The sequence below is a fragment of the Leptonotus elevatus genome, chromosome 9 (assembly GCF_054856555.1).
Source record: "Leptonotus elevatus isolate MCC_2025b chromosome 9, RoL_Lele_1.0, whole genome shotgun sequence".
Lineage (NCBI taxonomy): Eukaryota > Metazoa > Chordata > Actinopteri > Syngnathiformes > Syngnathidae > Leptonotus > Leptonotus elevatus.
The window spans coordinates 24,458,229-24,481,595 of NC_141247.1; the positions used below are offsets into that span (position 1 = coordinate 24,458,229).

General features: G+C 40.3%; 1 protein-coding gene across 5 annotated transcripts in view; it reads right to left on the reverse strand.

Annotated features, from left to right (window-relative positions):
• Window positions 1–4,415: 4,415 nt before the first annotated feature.
• The window catches only part of fgf13a (fibroblast growth factor 13a), a 99,351-nt gene continuing 80,399 nt past the window's right edge, over window positions 4,416–23,367 (reverse strand). For all 5 annotated transcript variants that reach the window (XM_086084915.1, XM_086084912.1, XM_086084914.1 and 2 more), the window contains 3 exons: window positions 20,260–20,363; window positions 9,146–9,344; window positions 4,416–6,312 (listed from right to left, as the gene is read on the reverse strand). In XM_086084915.1, coding sequence (XP_085941041.1) covers window positions 6,176–6,312; window positions 9,146–9,344; window positions 20,260–20,363 — 440 coding nt within the window. In that variant the 3' untranslated portion in view covers window positions 4,416–6,175. The remainder of the gene's footprint in view (window positions 6,313–9,145; window positions 9,345–20,259; window positions 20,364–23,367) is intronic.

The following is a 23,367-nucleotide window of genomic DNA, read 5'->3' on the forward strand; positions in this document are numbered from 1 at the left end:
TTGCTCATTTGAAGTAATCATTTTCTTATTTTATTACATCTGTTTTTAATTTTCTACTGTCCTTTTTTGCAGTGCAATACTTGCTGCATGCGATGTGAATTTTCCTCGTATTAATAATATTCACGAACACTTCAGGGGTGGATATGAATGATCTGTATAAGTAAGGATTTGCCCAATTAAGCCAAAGGTGGCCATCTTCCTTAGGAGATGTTAAAAACAAAACATTTTTTGGGATGTCAAAATATGACTTTTTTTTTTAGACGGTATTTAAAATAACATTTTGGTTAGGGAGCGCTCGTGAAAAATGGCGGCCCCCACCATCATTGAAGTTGCCCATCGCTGTGCAAAAGATGGAAAGAACGATCGTCAGGTTTCCGTCCGTTCTTCATTGATTCGCATTCCTTGACTTTCTCCTACAAATAACAAATGAATCATCTGAGGTCTCCTTTGTTTAAACGCGGCTTTCCTTTCTTGGAGGATGGCTTCGGGTTTGAGAGTTATGTCGTCTTTGATCATCACAGTCATTTCACGCATTGACTTCTTGACTGGCAGGTGGAAAATTACTTTCTGTAAAACAAATCTCCATTGACAAAAAAAAAAAAAAAAAGAAGAAACCCCCGACCTTAAGCTCTTTAGTTAAGTTGAAGATGACTTATCATTAACCTTCACCTTTATGCTAAAGCACACTTAGGCCAAAAAACAGTGTCTTGTTGTGCCGGTGGTCCCAAACCCGGATGAAATAAAGAAGGGCATCCGACGTAAAACTTTGGCCAAATCAAACATGCGAATCAAATCTATGACTTCCATACGGGATCGGTCGAGGTCCGAGGTGAACAACGGCCGCCATCGGTGCTGTTGGCCTACGGGCTGCCGGTGGAAACTGGACTACCGAAGAAGGAGAGGAGGAACACCAAGGGTCTTTTTAATGTTAACTCAATTTAATGAATTATTATGAAATCACCGTATCAATGACTTGAAGATGCAGCCATGTTTTTTATAGTTTAACATTTTTCCACTTTTTTGTTAACAAGAGTACGAAAACTTAGGAAAAAAAACAATATTTTATTTTGCATTTACAACAGATATCAAATTTGCGATTAATCGTGAGTTAACTATTGGAGCAATGCGATTAATCGCGATTAAAAATTTGAATCGCCTGACAGCCTTAGTAAAAATAGAAAAAAAAGGGAAAAAAGCTGAGGACTGGATTGCAAATACAAAAAATCTGACACAAAAAATACATTGAAAGCTTTTCTTATCTGTTGACGAGCAGATCACGTTTTGAAAAAAAAAAAAAAGCTTCAGAGATGCTGGCAACCACAGTTAAGTGTTGCCACAGTGAATTGGCTGCTTTATACGGCTGTCTGCTTTTTTGCTTTTAGGTGGCGACTCAACGACGTCCAGATGAAACCACAGTTTGGGGAGTCGGAGAGAAGGCGCTTGTTCACATCCGTAATGAATTGGACTGCCGCCGCCTAATGAATGGCGTCTCGAAGCGGCCAAAAAGGAAATGGAGGGAGGAGGGAGATGTCAAAAGCACAAGAAGGATGAAGTAGCTCATATCAGGGCAGATATTACAGCAGCCGATTAGTTCTCCCGTCTCTGCTGGCGATGGGCTTAATGACGCAGTCTCCAAAGACCAAATTGATGCCTGCACTGTCTCCAGGAGGGGGCGGGGCTACGCCAAGGATGTGCAAGGCGACGTTTCTACTCAATCATTATTATTTATTTAACGCAGAGGTGACGTCGTCAACGTAATTTGTTTGTGTCAAAAACTTGAGACCACTGAAATTCAAACTTTTTTGTTAGGTGTGTTTTTGTTCCACAGGAAAAACCTGCAACACATTTTGCTGTGGATAATGGATAAAAAAATATATATGTTGAAAAGTTTTGCTTTTCACCCTCTGAAAAACCAAAAAATGTACTTTTTAAATACCCTGTAAAGAGAAATAAAAAAATTTTTGGGGGGGAATGTTTGAAAATAATTACTGAGGACTTTCCCCCAAAAAACAATGACAGAACATTTTAAACAAAGACTTTTAAGTCCCAATTCAACCTAAATTAATGGCTTCTTTGATTTTCTAATTTGTAGTTCCTGATTATAAAACAGTCACAAGAAAGTATCAGCTAATACGAAACGATCGAGTACTGAACTGTGACGACATAACATTAAACTGAAAATGAAACGGCAGAGGTCCTAGAATTGAACCCTGTGGAACACCATACGTTCCATTTATACATGTAAATTCCTATTACACGTATTTGTCCGACAATTCCTTTTTTTTTTTTTTTTTTGCTGGATTTAGTAAAAAGGGATTACAATAATGAAGAAATCACACGATGTACCATCACAACAGCTACAAGTCAACATCACGAAACATTTGAGTTAGGTGTGTGTCTTAACCTATGCCCAAAACCTGCGACCGGCTCGCCAATCGTCTGGTTCGATCGATTTAAGAAATGCTTTCACGTCTCAAACGAACAAGCTAGACCAAAGTCGCGTCCATTTTTCCAGGTCACAGTCGTGGCATTTGATTGACAGCGTACGCTAAGTAACCGCAATGCTTTTCAATGTCCTATTAAATATAAATATAATGGTAACAGACGGACGCAATGTCTTTTTTTGAAGGTACCAAAAAGCCTTTTCGAGTCGATACGCCGCACTTTCCGTACGCGTCCTTTTTTGCATCTCGTTTTGACAGCCTTTATCCTCATCATGGCTGACATTTGGAGTGGCCGTCCACCCGACGGGACTCCTCATGAACAAAACCCCCAATTAGTGAAAGTGCTGCTCACCGCGACAAGACGGAGCGAGCTGACCTCATTAACAAAACCTGACCTCCTTTACATTTGCCGCCTCGTCTTTTGCGATGGCAAGTCACCTCAATTGCCGCCTTGAAACGTATATCGCCCGTCTCCGCTTTCAAAACAGACTTTCGAGTAGCACTCCGGTGTAATTGTCATAATTATAATATTAGGCAGCGAGCAATGCTGTTGCTTGGAAACATTATTGCAATGTGTTGTTAAAGGGTTAGCTTACTTTTAAATAGCACACAACAACAAGGTCAGGCTTTGTCTTGGCTTGGAGGGGGGGGGCGGGGTTTAATAATACAGACCCGCCAAATAATCTTTCCCAGGGTCACACCGTTGCCCATCATAAAAAGCTCGAGCAAGCGACGACGCGCGGGGTGACGCTTGAGTCTCGATGCTTTCACTGAGAGGAGTCGGCTTGCGTCAACTTTCAGTGTTTATTCCTCTCTTTCCTTCCCACGCGCTTCTCTTGCTAAGATGCGCTTTCTTGTGGAATAAATGTCCCGCAAAAGTCACAAGGATCCGGAGAACAAGCAACACACGTGTTAATCCTTGAATGCTAACTGCCGTGTGATGACACCAATGATGGCAGTTCTGTACGACTTTGAGATGGTTTTTTTTGTTTTTGTTTTACAAAATGAGCTCGACGTACCTCTGAGGCCGTTGTTTTTAGAAGTGTGTAATAGGAAATTAAAAGACACGTCCACTTTATCGCTGCAAAAGTACAAGTGAGGAAAAAGGCACCCCCGCTAATGCTAGGCTAGCTAGCGAATTCACCAAACAACCTCCTCGACAAGTTGTGACTGTCTGCAAGGTCACGAGGGCGTTTGAATGTGATTGGATGAACAAGCAAGGGGGTGGAGCCTGAGCGAATTCGTTTTGCACACGCCCAGCTGACACCTGAAAACAATTAACGACATTATCATTGAGTCAAAATCAACTCAATTATCCTTTTTTTTTTTTCTAATAAAGAGCTCAGTATTGTTCATTCGGAAATGTCATCATCATTGCTCTTTATTTTATTTATTTATTTATTTATTTTTATTTATTTATTTTTTGTGTGTGCGTGGGTGAGTATGTGTATGTGCGTGCGTGCGTGTATTTGTTAGCTCACCAAAAAAACCTATTAGAAAAAATCTCATACCGTTCACCTAAACCGAACACCGCCGTCAGGAGACCCGAGGAAGGACCAAAGAAAACCAAGGAAGGTGAAATCCAGCACCGACCAGACACCCCCCACCAGAACTCCTCCCCAGCCCAAGAAACATCCAGACCCCGACAAATCCAAAAAAACATAAAATCAGGGAGGCCTCAAGAGACCGAAGGAGAGACCGAGAAAAGGAAGGAAGGACAGACGAAGCCGCGTGAGATCCGCAGACGCCAGCCAGCCTCCACCGAAAATCAACTCAATTATCATCGCCTTAGCGGCGACTCCAAAAAAAAAAAAAAGGACGAAAAATCCCAAGTCCTTCAAACTGAACAATAAAATTTCAAATCCAAGCTTGTCAAATCGCCCTCTGAATGAACACATTCACAGTTGAAAGGTGCAATGCATGCAGCGTAAAAAGGTCAGCAACCGGAAACAGATAAGAAACCGTGACACGTTTTAAAAGTATATCTTAATATAAACTTTTTATTCAGTGCAGTTTTTGTGTATACAACAAATAATAAACAACTGGAAGTCGTCAGGCAGCCCGGACGTCTGCCTGCATTAATTATGTTGTTTAAGTTGATCCTGGTCGCTTGGAACATATGATCCAACGTGGGTTAATTACATACAGCCTACATCATGCAGCTCGAGACCGGAAGTCCCCCGCGTTCTCCCATGCAACAGATAGAGTCACCGAACACGATCCGCCTCCAGGGAACCCAGAACAGGAAGTCCCGCAAAAAAAGCATGTACCAGAAAGAAGAAAAATGGAGCTTCAACGGACACGAAAAAAGGTCCTTTTTTTTGTACATCATTATGTTTGTACATGCCCTGTGCAAGAGAGGGAAGAAGTCAATTTACGAAGCCCGCCCCACCCATTTTTTTTCTTTAAATATACTTTTACAAATATGACATCCCTATAAAATGTTAAGCCACCTAAAAGTCCACAGTATTCTTTTTTTTGTTTGTTTTAAATATAGAAAATATCAATCACCACAACAAGTTACTCAAACATATAACGAGCATCCCGGGAAGCCAGAAGAAGTTGACCGAAAAAGGATGACCAGGCGGCGTTATGACACGAGCACGGAGGAAACAAATCACGGAGACAAGACGCAGACTTGGTGACAGAACAAGAAGGGGAGGGGGGCGGGGGGGGGGCACACCGATTCGTCTTTTCGAACCTTGGCTGTCGAGCGCATCGTCTCAAAAAACATCAAACACTACAGTTTGACTGACATCATCATTTCTTCTTGCCATGTTTGCACTAGTCCAGAAAAAAAAGTACATTTGGGGGAGGGGGGGTTGGGGGGGGGGGGGATTCCAGCTTTGCCTTCATACTGGCTTCGTCGGCTTAAAGGGACACTCCTTCAATTCAGTCTTTGGTTTTGCTGGAATCCTTTCAACGGCGCGACCGAAAAACTGAACAATGGCGAGGGTGGGACGACAAGAGGGCACAAACATAAGCGGGTCAATAAAACCAACAAAAGGTTCTTGGCTAATTGTGAAATTAGCAGAAAGAAGGGCAGCTGCGGCGTCTCTCAAAAAGGAAACGAAGGTTAAGAGCCTCCGCGCTGGGGACCTCACGGCAGGTCAGCGGAGCGAGCGCGGGCTCGGTTTCCCCCATGCTGGAGAGCGCCGTCTCTGAGCATGTGCACGAGGACGCAAGGAGAGCTACTGTCTGGCCGGCGGTACCGGGTCGGGTCGGGCCGGGCCGGGCCGGGGAGTTTATAGGCTTTGTATTCACAGAAGCACGGGTGAGACGCAGATCAGGGCGTGTACCGAACACCTGCGGCCTCCGAGACGCACGCCCGCTCGCCCCTGAATGGCCGCTCGCCGCTCGTCGCTGCCTGACGGACGCGCGAGCGCTTGTCGTCTACGTGAGCTCAGAAATGTTTTTGTGCACAGGAAAATAAGAACCAAAACAGATGAGCTAAGAGGTGCGTAAAGAGATCAGAAATCAGCCCCAAAGTGACGAGATTTGTGTTCAGAATGGCGTCTTGCTATTAATGCTGTTGTTAAAGTGTTGATGGATGCCTCGACGCATGTGTGTGCGCGTGTGTTTCTATTATAGTTATTGATGGTGTTAATGCGTGGTGCGCCGCAGCAAGTGCTGAACCGCTGAAACGAGAGAGGGTCTTGCTTGGATTCACGCTCTGCTGGAGGTAAGGTTTCAAGGTGGAGTCCGGCGGGGGGGGGGGGGGGGGGGCGGCGCTACGTCGACTCGTTCTGGCTCACAGCTTTGCCGCCGTTCAGCATCGCCGAGGCACTCCGACTCTTAGTGGGCGTGCCGCTGCCGGAGCGGGAGAATTCCGTCAGGTCGTGGAGGGACGGCTCTCGGTACATCGCCACTGTGGAAAGGAGGAGAAAGAAGATGGCCGATCAGGAAAACGATTCGAGGAGGAATCGCTACAATGTGTTGTCACAGGAACCAAGTAAGAAACGGGACCAAGGAAAGGGAGTTGGAATTTGACGATACTCGGGAAAACAAAAGTTACGTACATGGCCACGGTTCTACGAGTCTCGAACGACCGCCAGAGAAATCTGTCATTCGGATGCCTCGTGTTCACATTAGAAGAATGTTAGGAAACGAACCTCTGGTGAGACGGGAACTTATATTTGTCTCGAGTCACAGGTGACTATTTGGGTATGCAGAACTCAAACTGCGCATACACGAAGGGAACATTCAGTTCTTTAAGAACCGCCTCCATCAGCCAACAGGGAAAACACAGAACAAAAGTTACGTATATGACTACGGTTCTATGAGTCCTGAATTACCGCCAGAGCGCTTTGTCACCCGAAACCCTCGTGTTCACACGAGAAGGTTCCGTAAAAAACGAACCTCTGGTGACACCAGCACTTAGACCCGTCTTGAGTCAAACCTCCGGTGTGGACTCATTTTGGTGAGCAAGTGAAAACTTGAAGACCTTTTACTTTCTTTCCCACACTTTTTCTTAAGGAAACCCAAGCAATATGACCAACATTCTCCGGTTCCTGACCCTAATCTAAAATCGAACCCTAACCCCAAACTAAGCCCTTGGTCAAACCATCACCCTAAACAGTCGGCTGGCAACATATGTCACATGCGCCCACTTAGAGAAGTTAAAGGATAATCTAACAGTTGCTTTTTTTGAAACTTTTTTAAAAAACATATCAAATTCCCATGAAAACAAGTTCCTATGATTCATACATGGAATCATGTGTAAAAAGCACAGCGATGAGCTGAGAAAGGCTCGTGCACGAGCGGCCCGGCTGCAAAGTGCTGAATCAAGACGTCGCAACAGATCAAGTTGGTGCTGCACTTAAAAACAAATCCTATATTCACAGCTCGCCATTACAAATTCAGCACTCGCATGTGCTGTGCCGCTGCAGCGTGCGCAACATTCGCCCCAATTTGCATCTCAGCAGCTACTCGGAGACAAAAATCGCTGTAAATCGAACGTCCCCGCAGTATTTGCTTTCAGGATGCTGTCAACATCCTGCAGCCTCAAACGCCATTTGATGTTCATCCCAGAGGGAGGACACGGCGGAAAGAGACAACGGATCCTTCGGCGCGCTTCACTTAGCCCAGCATTTTGGGGCGAGAGCAGCGATCCTGACAACATTGCGTAAACGCGTCACTCATTGTATGCGTTGCATCGGGAGAATACCGTTGATGGCGACGTGTCTCGTTAGCTATACAAGTTGTTTCAAAATTTTTAAGCGAATTGACTGAAAATGCTCAAAACGGACATGCGACTTTTGCCCGTTTCCAACTGGTCTTCTTTTGCGAATATTGAGAGGGGACTCCGCCGCTGTAGGTGGCGCTATACACCATGGAAATGTGATCCACCAGTAATTTAAAAGCAGAAGACCAGGAAGTGACTGCCCCGTGCGATGGCGTCGTATGAATTTGCTTTTGTAATTGTTGGTATACCGTAGCGTTCCTTTGCTGTTTTCCATCTAAAACTGCATTAATATTTGCTTCTTTAATTACTTCCAAAAAGATTTCAGTTTTGTCGTTCCCCCAAAACATACCTTGCTATATTGTCCGCCATTGCTTTGTGACTGCAAACGTACGTGTGACAAAACTTGTTTTCTATTTTCCTTTTTTCCGATACGCTTCATCCACCCCCCCGCCAAGCTCATTTTTTCTAGCGTTTCCATTCAGTTTTATTTTTGCATTTCTTGAAAATTCGAATAAAAATGGGTGGATGGAAACCCCACTATTGACGGGGCAAAACAGCTCAAAATATCCCGCTACGTACCATTTTAAATGACAATAATAAACATATTGTTAACTGAATGATCTGATGAGCTTTCTTTCTTTGATACACCTCCAGCATTGAATCTCATTTGGGGGAGGGGGAGGGCAATAGCTCGAGGGGAACTTTTTTTTTTTTTTCTTTTTTTTTTTTTAAAGAGCTCAGTATTGTTCATTCGGAAATGTCATCATCATTGCTCTTTTTTTTATATATATATATATATATATATTTTTTTTTTTTTTCCGAGGGGAACTTTATTGGTGCCCTGATACAGCCTGGCCACTGAATCTTTATCAGCCCCTGCAACAATTTCTCTTTGTGAAAAGCACAAACTAATATCAAGTATCAGGAATTACATTTGTATTACAAAGCCGGAAATAAACATTAGCTTGTACTGGCGAAGATATATGACATTGTTTTCCTGAAAATGTAGCATTTTTTGCGGCAAACGTCTCGAGCCGCTTCCATGCCTCCATCTCACCTCAGTGTGTGCTTTTCCTCACGTCGACCTCTCTCAGCATAAAGCGAGGCAATCATTCCGTGGCCGTTGATCCTTAAGTGTATTTGAGACCCTCTGGATGGCCGGTTAAATGAAAGCGAAAGGCTATTACAGCCATCTCGAGGGGTGCGCGCGCGCGCGCGCGCGGCTTCCTAATGAGAGGCCGACCCGCAAGAGACTGACCAGAACCGGCAGACGTGGAAGTAGCATCACAAAATCATTTTCACCTCAAAACAGCCATAGAACAAGTCAAATGCTCGCTCGTGTTTGATCGATGACTTACTGGTTGATTTATGACCCCCCAGTTCTAAAAAAAATCAACCAATACGTTCCCTACCGTAGAATCTTCAAAATGGCCCTAAAGTCTTACCAACGCGGTTGAAACAACTAAATGTATCAGGGAAAAATCCTGACGTTACTCAGCCAAGAGGATTTTGTCACCTTTTAGAGGTTTTGGAAGGAAGTGGGCCGCCGGCTTGTTCTTTTTGACGTGGTTGCCCTTCATGATTTCTCCCTCCTTGTTCAGACCAAGGTACCAGCCCCTGCCTGACTGCTGCTGGCGGTAGATCATGGAGGAGTACGTCACGTAGTAGTTCTCAAACACAGACTCCTTGAATTTGCATTCCGGCGTGAAGTGTTCCTGGAGGGGGGGGGGAGGAAAGCGGCGCAATTTAACAGCCTGTATAAGCACAAACAAGCGAAAAGCAATCAATGGGGAGTACACGGTGAATTGCGCCACATCACACGGTACACGTACGCATTTGCATTCAACGAGCAGCGATATTCATTGCATTTACTGCGCGGGAATAATGCAGCACGTTGCAGCGCAGATAACACAAATGACACATACAGACGAGCATTAATAAAACATACAGTCGAGATAATGACCACATTCTTATTTTTGCTCCCAGCTGTTAATTATGCATGGCTGCCTCATTAAGATTCAGGCTCACCGAATTTTACATTTTGCAGGAGAGGATCATTTATCTTCATAAGACATTTTCATGTCGCCGTTTAAAACCAAACATCCATTTTGATATGTAATTCTTAAAATGTACCGGGGTGCTGTTATTGCTTTAGATAATATTCTTCTTGGAAAGAAACTTTTCCCCAAAAACAACATTCTAAATGTGTTTTCTCCCTGGGAGCCAAAGACGAGGGCGTACTTACCCTTTGGAAAACATCAGCAGTTGGTTAAGGGCCCGAGATTGCCCCTAAATAAAAAAAAAAAGACCTCAATCTAAACTTCTGTTTAAAGAAATTATTATTATTATTATTTTTTTTTTTTTTTTGCTAAGAAACCACGTGTCAAGCCTGAGGATGAAAAAAAACTTAAAAGATCCAAGTTTGGGGAAAAGACAAATTGTGATCACCAAATGATTCCCGAGCGCGGCTCCTGCTGCTGCTGCTGCTCACCGCTCCCTCAGGGGATGGGTCAAAATGCGGAGAAAGAATTTCACCCCACTTAGGTGGGTGTGACAATCAGTGGTACTTTAAATTGTGATTACAGGTACACAACGAAGCAAATAAAATGATTTGTAACACGAAACGAGAAATAGAGATACAGTAGAAAGTTTTTTTTTTTTGTCCAGGTTGGTTTCACGCCTTGCAAAGCACAAAACAAACAATACAATTCTCTTACTTGTTTAATCTGGTTTTAGCGTGCACTCTTGGGAGGAGAAACACATTTGCGCAGTATGGCGCCCGCCAAAATCCGGCTCTGGAGTACCTTGCAGCAACAAAACTCAACATTTCTTTTTTTGTTTCTGTTTGACTGATGTGTGTTAGCGTTGCCAAGCTTCAGCACAAGCGGCATCACGCTCCCGAAAACAGGCCGCTTCACAATTTACAAGCACGGCTCGTATAAAAGTGGCACTATGGAGGGCGTACTAACAACACTGCCATCGTACTGCGGCCTCGGAGATCTCTGAGAGGAGCGAAGCAAAAAGGATCAAGTCATCTACTGGCATGAGCAGCCTGGGGAGGAAGATAGCTTTTGGTTACGAGCAACTTGGCAGGAAATTCTTTGAGATGTAGCCAGGCTCAATTAAAAATACTGCAAGGCTACATGTCAATTGACATGTTTGCATTTTGAGGTTTAAGGATGGATTGCTTTGTATTCGGGTGACCAGATTTCAAAATGAAAAACCGGAACGCAACAATTTTGCGGAAAATCAAATATACAATAAACGTGTGAATGGGTGAGTTCAATCAGCTCATCAACAAGCGCTGCAGGAGCCTAATAATGATCCTGATCATTGAATCAGGTGTGTTGAAGTAGGGAAACTTCAAAAACAGGCAGGGCCCTCGATGAGCAGACTTTGACACCTGTGCACTGTTTGCTAGCAAACACACCATGTTATGCCTTTACAATAAAGTGTGTTTTCACTTATTTATATACTGCAGTGTTTATTTTTAACCACCAAACAATAAAAATAAAAAGGTAACGAAACTGTTGTGGAGCTGGAACTGATCACTTTCATTTGTATTCATTTTAACCCTACAACGTCTGAACCATGAAATATATGAGAGAAAATTCTGATTCTTTGTAAATAGAGTATTTGATTTGATATGTATTTATTTATTTATTATTATTATTATTATTATTTGTTGGTCCTTTTGAACAAACAAAAAACGTTCTTTCTTTATTTTTGAAAATCAACTTCTACATATGACTTTTGATTTGTGCCATATTTGATACATCCGGTCACAATGCACAATTTAAATCCATACATTTATAACTGTCAAAATATAATAATAAACAGAAGATCAAACATATTTGTATTTCCAAAAATCAGAAAGAACATTTCCCGCTGTTAATGAGTGTAGGTGTCTCTCCTTTCTCAATTGGGGCGATCTTGCAAGGTTGCTGGTAAAGCCGTCAGCTGGGTGATACTGCCCACTAATGGATTATCAGTGCAATGCATGTGTCAGATCCTCTAAGTCAAAATGTCTTGTATTTAATATGATACATTTGGCATTACAGGGTTAATAGGAAACATTGTTTGTGAATGTTTTTTCGGTTGGTGAGCAGAGCGATGGAACAAATTACATTTGTAAATAGAGATTCCACTGTATGTATAATTCCATTGCTATGACAGAAAGGGAAATAGATCAAGCACTTTCAGGGTTTACATTCTAAAATATTTGGTCACTAGATAGGTGACAATTGATAATGACATCTTGATGACATGCTTTTTCTTGTTAGCATCAGTCAATGCATTTCTTGTGTTGTTGACTGACGCTAAATTCCCAGTCAATAACGTGACCTTCCTCAAAAGCCCCGACTGTATCCTTTCTCATCCCCATTCAAAATGCTGGCGCTCTTGAAATGTTCGGCATCATCCATCTCGGTCACGCACGAGCGGAGGTCGGAAGCGCAGCGAAAGGCTGCTGAGCCAGTAGTGCGGCTCTACCTCGCGTAATTAGCGTATGTGGATTTGGCGGCTTCCATTCAGCGTGGCCAAAAGAAAAAAAGGAAAAAAAAGGCGCCTACTGATAAACAGATCCATATCCAGGCCGGGTTGATGCCAAGGCGGGCTGCTGGCGAGTTGCGTCCTATTGGACCAGCTCTAAGGGTGACAACACACTTGCTCTGACTGACACAAGGAGGGGCCAAAATGGCGGGGGATCCCCGTTTCTATTCTGAGATGCACCATGATAGACAGAAACATTGAATTTCTTTTGAACATAAGCCAGCAGAATCGCTTTCCTCTCTTTTGTTCAGTCAAACCAGTCTGCCAGCGGAGGGAAAAAAAAAAATTATATTTCACATAGATCCGTGCCAGATGGAGCGAGGACACATTATTTAAAAGGAGGACAGGACAGTATATCCATAGTAACAATATCAGCCAAGTACTTTGCCTCCCTCTCAAGTTTGTCTGCTTTGTTGAAATGGACTTTTAATGAGCCCATTACACCAATGAGATGCTTAAATAAAAAAAATCTGGCAGGGCTGCAGCAAAATGATGAAATGCTGCTGAATTGAAATCAACAATCACTTTATCATGTAAATGAGCTGTGTTCAAGAAAAGAAAAAAGCACAATGTTAGTGATGCCTTAAGATAAGACTTTAATTTGTTTCATGATCATGGTCATATTTCAAATATTTCCCAATTGAATGTCCTTAATCTAGTTCAGCATCCCTTAAAAAAAACAACAACATTGTTTCATAATGAGGAAAATAGCAATAAATAATACTGTACTTATTTTTAAAACCATAAAAACAAAAACTGTTTTTCCATAACTAAAAGGAATGTATAGAAAATGAACGGTTTTTGCTTCAATTCAATGGACATTGTCCTGCTCCTATGGTGCCCATTTTGGCCACATGGTGGCAGTATATACGTATTGTGTTCAAATATCCATTGCTTTTATAATTGTGTGCATTAGTTTAAACTTCAAATATAAACGCAAATTACAATCCCCATAACACTTAAATATTTCGAATCAATAAAACATGACTGTTTAAAAAAAAAAAAGACTTAAAAGAAACCCTGACTGTCATGACAAGTTTGGTCTATATTATTTATTTGGTTGTTACTAACATAACTATGAGATTCATTTTTCATTTCCAGTTGAATGCGTTTTGTCGAAAATGTATTTGGACGTACGCCGCCATTGTTATTCACGTCGCAACGCATTCAGTGAGGTTTACCTTGCTTTCTTTAAAACGGCGTTTCACTTTGCTCGGCAGAGAGCCAGCCGGCATTCTACGTCACTACGCACTGAATTACTGACGTAAATAACAAGGGCGGCGTACGTCCGAATAAAGTTTCTACAAAATGTATTAAAGTGGAAATGATTTTTGAAAAATGAATCTCATAGTTATGTTAGCAACAAACAAAGTAAAGAACATTTAAAAAAGATAACCTAGCTCCTCCCCAAGATGTATTAATTTAAAAAAAAAAAAAATTCTTCAACATTCTTTTTTCGCAAATATCTAGTGATAACTTCCATAGCAAAAAATAAATAAATAATTAACTAGATAGGTGAATTAGTGAAAGGCAAACTGTTAAAACTTTCAGCTTTTTGTGTCCTACTTGTTACCATCTCATTGGCGGCTGCAGCAGCTTATTTTCTCCCTCCGCACTCGCTTGTTGTCATCAACACCCAGCGGCATTTCTCCAACACTCTTTTTTTTTTTTTTGGACACTGCAGGCGCACCAACGTAGACTTACAGTATGACTCACTCCAAGTCAATGACAGTATCACTTTCTGTTCCTTTTGCATTGCCAGCGCTGCTCTAACACGCAATTAGCATTTTAGCAGACGACTGTTAAGTGGATGCTGCGGTCCTGTCAAGAAAACGCTATCAATTATAATCCATTCGGAGGTCGCGTTATGTTGCCTTCTGGGGAATAATCACCGGCCAGTCATGTTTTCCTGATCCAATCAGCAGCAGAGGAAATTCTTGCATAATGGATTTGATCTCCTCGGAGGAGATATCGGCTGCTTGGCTGATCTTTCGCAACACGAGCCAAATCGATGGCGAGCGACGCCCCGTGTGCATATCCAGGAGAAAATGACACCGATCGCGCCATTGGAATCGGCGCTGTGTGCGATTCTAGACAAACAATGAAAGATTAAAGCTTGCTAAATCAGATTGTCCAATTCCCTGTCTGTAATGAAGTAGATTAGAAAGAACTTTTAAAACAAAAAAACTTCCTCATTCAAGCCAACACAGGCATAAATAACACAGCTCAGTGGAGTGGAACGTGACAGCGAGTGGTTATTTACCAAAGGTATTGAACGTTACATGGTTGAAAAGGCGTGCATGTGCGCAAAGTACATATTTAACAGGATGGAAAAACAAGGCCAGACTGCTCCAGCACAATCGTGCATGTTTTGGAATGAAGTATGTTGTATTTATGGAGTTTGAAATAAACAGTACGGATGGCGAATGCGGGAAGGTCAAGCATAAAAACATTTTCTGTCTAAAACTGCATTGAAAATAAACATTTAACAATAAAGTGAATGTTAAAAAAAACGACTGTTGTTGACGAAGCTGCTGTTGTGCTCATTCCTCCCTCGACCCTCCCCCTTCTGCTCAATCCCACTGGAGTGCTTTCACTCTCCGTCTACCCTTTCTGCTTTCTCTCCATCTCAAAGCAAGTTCTGTTCTTCCTTTGAAAAAACAAAAAACTAAAAAGCACATTCATTAAATTGGGCAAGGCAAGTTTGTTTACATCGGCTGAAGATACAAAATTGCACTATTCTTGGCTGAGCTTGGTCATTTTTGTGGGGTGCATTGTCATTTTCGTAAATGGTGTTTTTATAAAAGTAAAAAACAAACAAATATTGCTTTTTAAGATGACTTAATATATTGCAAAACCAGTTGCTGTACATTTTCATTTATATCATTGAAGAAATGTTTTTTTTTTGTTTTTTACATATTTCAATGTATTTTGGGGGTAAAGAAAGGATAGGAAATCTCATTTTGATCATGAGATCAACATTTTTATTCAAAAATATATGAATATATATTGCTAAACCAGTTGCAGTGAACTTTTGCTTCGGGTTTTATCATAATTCAATAAAAAAACAAAAACATTTTTAATTTATTTTGGGTGAAGAAAAGTTGGGAAATGCCATTTTTTTATGAGATTAAAATTGATGTTCAAACTATAATCATCAGAAGTGACGTTTTTTTTTATTTTGTATAACTGTTCAGTTTAGTCTTTAACATTAAAGATTTTACAATAACACCACAATTCTTCTTTATTTGGATATTACTTACTCAGAGAAATGTTTTTGTCCATATTTAACTGGGTTAGACTTCAAATTGGGACCAGTCAAATCGTGATTGCCGAACCTCATAAACGGCTCTTTTTCTCGTGCGGCCCAGACGAAACGGGATCATGGGTGAGTCAGCATAATTGAAATATGACAAGAACTTAATAACAGCATGTGAAATGGGTGGGCGCTAAGCACCACTCGCACAAAATGGAACACAATACAGAAAGATTTGAAACTTGTTAAGTCTGATCAGCTCACATTTCTACATTGGGTGCATTTGCATTAGTACTTACTTGCTGCCAAAAATAGAACAAGAAGGCAGTAGTAAAAAGTGAAATACATTAATGGCTGCTTCTTCACCCACACATTGACGCTATATTTTCATTGGTGCGTTGTGCCTCACCCACACATGCATTCTTCTTCTCACTGCTCAGGTTCCCTCTCACACTACCTGCCCTCTTTTTACTTCATGTATGATGTGCAAAAAAAACCACTTAGGATACACAAATGTGGCAGTTCAAAGGTTTATACATTTCAAATGGCCAAAACCAAAATTGTGCTCACGTGAATTATTTTGGTTGGGCAAATTTGCAATTGCACACATTTATTGTATGTGTTCGCTATTTCCTTGAATAGATGTCCTCTTGCTCTATTTTCCAGTCCAGATTGTGACATTTGTTGATTGGGAATCTCCCTGAAATACCAACTGGCAGTTTCAAGCGACCACTTTATATTCTGCTGCACTGCAAGCAACACGAGCATTACCAGCATGACACATTTGAAAATGTTGACTTTAAATTAGGTCAACTTGAAGATATATTCTGTATTTCACATGTTGAGTTGACCGTGTGCTTCTTTAACAAAAGTGCACATACAACTACCGAAGAACATTAAGTATAAGAGGACTTAGCACAGAACCCTGCAGAGCTCCGAAAATGTTCAGGATTCAGCTGAAACTTATTCTAACAATGCTTTAGTTGCAAAGTCTGACGTACAACATTTAGTGTAGATGTGTATCAATTAGAGATAGACTGATATGTTTTTTTCAGGGCTGATACTGACTATTAGTAACCAAGGACGCAGATAACCGATGTTTGAAGCTGATATTAATTTTCACTAAAAGGAACATTTTTGTTATCAAAATTAGGAAAAAATACAAACTTCAGTTCTTAAAGTTCTTTAAAAATAAATTAAGCATATTTTTATTGAACAATGTTTAGGGTTCATAAAATATTGGGAGTTAAAAAAAAATAATCTTAGTAAATACACATCTTTGTTTCAAAAATTGAACAAAAAGTTCAGGGGTCTCCAAGGAGCAGTAGCATGTATTCAAAAGTTAAATAAAAACTTAAGTAAATAGCTCCCTGTTGTTTTTTACAGTAAATAAAGTTTTCCAAAATTTCTGAAGTATTAAAATTTTACTTATCTTGGTTTTAATTTCAAACAAAAACAGAAGGTGCAGAGTTCCTAGGGCCAGCAGCATCTCTGAAAATTTAAATAATTAGTTCCCTGATGTTAACACTTTTTCAAATGGATCTATTATTGGCCGTTTGATTCTTCAAAATGGCCGATGCCGATATTTGTGAAAATGCTGAATATCGGTGCCGATAATTGGCCAAACCCTAATATCAATAAATTAGAGCATCCAACAAAAACATTAATGTAATGTTTTTTTTAATAAAGGAAAAAATACGCTATAATATTGTAATTTATAAAAACATAATAATTGAATTGAATGAAACAGATTTTGCATCATGATGAATTAATTGTGGCTACTTGTGGTGTGTACGATTGTCACAGAAAGTGGTACAATAGTCATGCAGACAAATGAAGAAGAGTTTCACAACTACAGTAAGCGACTTTATAAGCAGCACTGCTGTGCAGGTGCACCATTTGTGTTCAAACGTTGCTATACTATTCATTAGCCTGTCTATGGCGTTTTACATTGTTTGTTAGCAATATGCTAAGCAGACTTACCTCAGTCAAGCCACATGTTTGAAATAAACAACCCTCTTTGTTTTATGTTTAATGTGACAGCAAACTTAAACTGGTAGCGACATGAAACTTGCAAGTCAAAGCATTAAAAAAAATCCTCTGACAGCTTGTTTCTCAAGGCGCCACTGTATTTAACATCATTTGTTAAACTACTCCATAGTAAAACAAATGAAACAAAAAAACAATCTTTCACATCACTGCTTGCGATATCGATTTTTCTCTCATTAATCTTACATTTAGCTGCATATGTTGTTTTATGGACACACTCAGCACACGAGTGAAACTCACTCACTGGGAGCCGCGGACTCCTGGAGCGCTGAGATATAAATGCAGCGTCTAAATGTGTGGGAGGGGGCAGAGATTGTGTCGTCTATAGCAATTATGATATTTTCCCCATAGGTGTGCTATAATTTGTCAAGCGTTTGCTCACGATCGTAAAGATGTTAATAAAAATGCTGTACTGTCATCAGCTCGCAGGCGCTTTGCAACAACATGCAACTTGGAAATTCAAGTCACGCCAACCCAAGGACTGCTAGAAGCCAAATTCAACTAGGACGGACGGACGGACGGGCGGGCGGGCGGGCGGACGGCCGTGTATAAATGCATTTCCACGTATGAGTGAGAAGGTCAGGGGCGTGGAAGCCCTGAAGGCAACCATTTCCTGGAAATAGAATCAAAACAAAGCTGGACTTGTTTGTTTCAATCAAAGTTTGATGCTGCCAAGTGAGACCTTTAGTCGTGCAGAACAATCTTTACTAATTCGACTAGCAGGATTGTCTGTCAAGTACATGTTTGTGTCTCGTCTGCATGCCCCCGGGGGTGCGCAGACCGCCCGCCCGACTGACGCTCTTCTCGGTGGCCTCAAACTGATTTATTCATAAGGTCGCACCGGCTTTTCATTAAAAGTAAGGGCTGCCTTGCTACCGAGTTGACAGCAAACGAGAATGCACGGGTTGTTTAGTCCAAATTCCATTTCTTGATTTGATTTAACGGATCATTAAAACGACAATCCCAAAAGCACGGGTGTCAAACTTGAGGCCCAGGGGCCAGATCTGGCCCAGCACATCATTTTATGCGGCCCGTGAAAGCAAATCATGTGTGTGTATTTCACATTTCTTGCTCAAATACAAAATTGGCTTGTTATGGATATTTCATGATATTTACCTTTTTTTTGTTTTGTTTTCACTCATTATTTTTTTCATTAAGTTAGTTGTAACTATTTTGAAAATGCTTTGATTTAGTTTAGTTTGAATTAGTTTTAATATTTTTAGTACAGTTTTATTTTTATTTTATTTTTTTAAATATATGGAGCATTTGTTCAGTGCAGATTTTTTTTAAAGTATTGTGCAATAAAGTAAAGTACAATTCTCAAACTGACTTTCCATCCTATATAAACTGTTTAAAAAAAAGAAAGAAAAATATTTCCCATTCAGTAAATTTTACAAAGAGATTTGTGAGTACATTTTACCTTTTTTTTTAAGCTACTCAAGGGTTGTGGAACAAATCCACAACTTTCAGATTGGGGGACAGCCACTCTACCACCTGAGCCATGTCACTCCTAGTAGGTGTTAGTATATTGATGGTGTCAGGCAGAAATCTTTTGGTCCCATTTTGGACAATGGCAAACAGCAAAAGTGGTAGAGTGGCTGTCTACCAAGCTGAAGGTCATGAGTTCGTTTCGCAAAGCTTGAGCAACTTAAAAATAAATTAATTAAACAAATAAATAAAGAAACGAACTGGTAAAATGTACTCAAAATCTCCTTGTGAGTTATACTTAGAATTTCTGAGTGAAAAACGTTTTCAAGTAAATATTACTCTTTTATTATTGTTATTTCATTTTTTACAGTGGGATGTACAAGCAATACCCCAAAAATACATTTAAAATGAATCCCTGAAAGCTCTTGTATGATATAAATTGACAAAGACAAAAAGAAAGACATTTTCGCTATACTTAGTTAAGGTTTGGTTAGTTTTATAAACCTATTTCTTTTTTTCTTTTCTTAAGCCTTTTCATTTTGTTTTTATTTCATTACCAAAACTGTTTTGTCAACTTTAGTTGTATTTATTTAGTTGGTTGTCGTTAATTTTAGAGTAAGGGAAGTGGCATCGATTTGTTCAACACTTCTCTGACAGTTCAAAAAGGGTTTATAGCTATTTTTTAACACTTCAAAATTAGTTACCAAGCGTAAAAATAGATCATGTTTTGACAGACCAATAATATCGATTTGTGAAAAAAACGCTAAGTTGACCATATTTGGACATACAAGGTTTGCACCTGATATATATAAAAATAATGATCTTGTCTCAAATGTATTTACAAAATGACTTGGGCCCGTTTAATCGAAGACAAACATGTTCCACTTGCACAATTGAAGATAGAAGAAAGATTTCAACAGCTCTTAGTCATTCTCTATTTTTTCCAGGTTTTTTTTAGTTCTTAATGCAAGTGTGCCGACAGCCGGACAGGCGACACAGGGCGACCGAAATGTATGTGCAGCCTCCTTAACATTTGTTTATGATAACACAGCAGCTGCCGCGTTGTTCGAGACGCAAACGCCAACGCAGTGCGAGCGCGGAACGTCTGATCTCATTAGCATGGCTGCTAATAACGGCAGACGACATTTAACAGACCGACGCACGATAACGTCCATCTGTCCTTGGTGACGTTCAGCGTGTTAGTTTGTAAAAGTGTTTGAATGCAAGTCCACTTGACGCCAAGCAGCAGATGTCCTTGAACGCAACATGTTTTCACTCCCAATGACAAATGGACGCAGACATTTGTCAACACAAACAAAGTCGAGCGCGTTTGGCCACACACTCACCGACGTGTACAGGTAGCCCTCACTGTTCATGGCCAGGTAGAGTTTGGTCTGCACCCCCTGGATGGCCACCACTCGCAGACCCACCGGGATAAGGTTGAACATGGCTGCGGAGAAGAAACACACACGAAGAGTAAATACAGCAAATCTCCTCAAATGTAGTGTTTGTCACCATTGAATATTTTTAGAATCACTTACTCTATCGATTATTCAATCGATTAATCGGATTCTTTTTAACTCATTCAAACCCCAAAACGTGTAAACATGTTTTTTTAATACTTTGTCCTTCACTCCCAAAAACGTACGTACACGTTTTTTGTTTTTTTATGCAAGAGCATACAGGCAGCTTTTGACATGAAGAGGTGGCTTAAAGAAATGGTAGTCATTCCAAAAAACGGCCAGCAGATGGCAGCACAGTATAAGAGATCAGCCAGGGCCATGTTGCAACAAGCTCTTTTCCCTAGTGTTTTCAACAGGTTTGTGACTAATGATGAAACTTAGCTATAAATGCTGCAAAACGGAAACACATACAAATATACTTTTTTTCCTGATGAAAGAAGAGACTCGTATTTCTTTTGGTAGTTTCCATGTTTTTATAGCAATAGAATACAATATTAACTGTGGGCCTTGCAAAATAAGTCAAAATCCAGTCAAACAGCCGGGAGTGAAGGGGGTTGCTTCAGTGAAAATGGCTGGGAGGGAATGGTTTTTTTTTAGCATTTAAGTCTAATTATTGTTTATTAATTAATATGCTAAAATCAGAGGATTTAGACAATTTAAAATAAAATAAAAAGTCTCCAAACGATTACTCAATTATTAAAATAGTTGTCGATGGATTTGATAATCGATTAATTTGACAGCTGTAATAAAATTAAATAATGCAAAGCAATAATTAACTATACAAAAAAATGCATATAAAAAAAAATCACAAATTTTATAAATATGATGGTTGAGATTTAAAATCAAATATACACATCAAAAGTTCTTGTGATAGGTAATGTTTATTTCAAGAATTGCAATTTTTGCTACTTCTGCTTGACATTTGGAAACGGTTGGCTGATGGCCAGCAAGTAAACGAAGCATGTCTTTACCCATAAAAAAACAAAACAAACAACCTTATCTTGCAGTTCAGTGGCAAGTAGGTATCAAACTAATTTAAACAAACATGCAATCAGTGCAGTCAATGCGGATTTACAATAGCAGTATCAAATCAAATTACACTTCCCAGCCCCGAGGCTAACACAACTACAACTATTGCTTACTCGTGCTTTAAAAGCTGCTTTATGACCCTGAATGTAAAAGTGGTTACTAAAAATCAACAGAGTGTCAAGCACATTTATTTCTTGTTCACATATTCACAAAATGTTCAAACTTCAAAATGAACACAAGCGGCTGCAAATCCTCTTTCCACATTTTAGACACTGTAGCGCGCATGCACATTGTGTATGAGGTCTGCGCCACATAAAGTGCCAAACTGCGAGAGCCGACAGCGGCAGCAGCCTCGCTGGTCAATGGGGTACATCTAATTAATATCGGCCTGGTGTTGTATAAGAGCGTCTGCGCTCCATAAAATGCTGGCAGGGAACCCTCAAGCTGAATAGAGGCAACAAAACAACAAACTTTGCTGCTGTGGGTTCGTTTCTGGATACGGGCCCAAACGCTTCTGCTTGATATGCTATGATATAACAGTCCCGGCATGAATTTGATTTGGTTTTGCTATGAAAAAGACAAAAAATGCCCGTGAACACAAAAATATAAAATAAAATATCTTAGTGACGACTATGCAAAATTGCTAAAGTAACATCTTTGACCTAAAATGTAAAGTAAGGCGATTGCGATGGAAGCCTGAAGAAATTACTCTCACAATAAATTACAAAGGTAACTAAATATTAAAGATTAAAATTATAAAAATTGAATTAAACATGTCACAATATATTCTTCCTCACTACACTGAAAAAAATGTTGATCATCTACATCTATAATTAACTAAATATGCAACCAACACATGAATTTAGTCAATTTTAATTTTCAGTCTACTGTTATTGGGGTAAATGTTTAATAATAACAATAACAATAATAAAACATCTGTCGCAAATTCAGTAGAAAATTGTACAAAAATGGGCCAGCTACATTTTATTCAAATCTGATCATTTTCATGAAACATGACTTTGAATGTGGACATTCACTACAAAAATGACATTTTTATACCCCCAAAAAACTAAACATATATTACCATAGTTTCAAATCCATTAAAAGTACAAGATTGGGCTATGAAAGATTACATTTATTAAACTCATAGAAATGTCTTTATAACATATTTAAACTGCAATGCCAAATCATAACAATGTGATGGGTCTTAGAACAGAACCCTGTGGAACTCCCGTTCATATTTTTAAGATTCCCGATATGATTTTACACTGTCAAAAATAATTTCTTTCACACAAGTGATGAGCATAATAGTTTAGTTTGAACATGTAAACAGTAGCAAAAATTATAAAGAAAAATAAGCAATGAAATGTAGTATGTAGCTACAACTCAGACCTCTGGGAAATGAGTGGCACGAGTTTCCCAACTAATTTGCACTTTTTTCCCCCATTTGCTAAAACATGTTGCCATTAAATGTAATTGATTGCTTTGTTTTAACTGAAGAATGTGTGTTCCAATGACCATTCCTACTTCCCATATCAGCTGAGCTGTATGTCACAGCGTGTCCTTACAATGGTCTGTGTCTTCGGACGCCTTTGAGCAAAGTGCACTGCCGAAGCTTTTAGACGGGCCGTTGGGTTCATCCTTATCACTTGAAGAGTGCAGACACCCACAAGCTGCACTGGGCTTGTCAACTGTCAACTCCTGGCGGGTCGAGAGGTTCGATAGCCGTCTCCCGGCCCTTCCACTCTCCCGGCTCCACCTGTCAGCACGCCCAAGTGGACAAGAGCAAGACGCTAAGCCCTGATTGCTCCTGATGGGCAACGGTGCCATGGTCGCCGACACAGCACGATTGCATAATTGTGAGGAAAACGGAATTGAGGGCTGACCTGCAAAAGTATTGGGACACACCTGTTTCAATCCGAGAACGAATTGTCTGTTATTATGGGTTGCCGTTGACCCTTT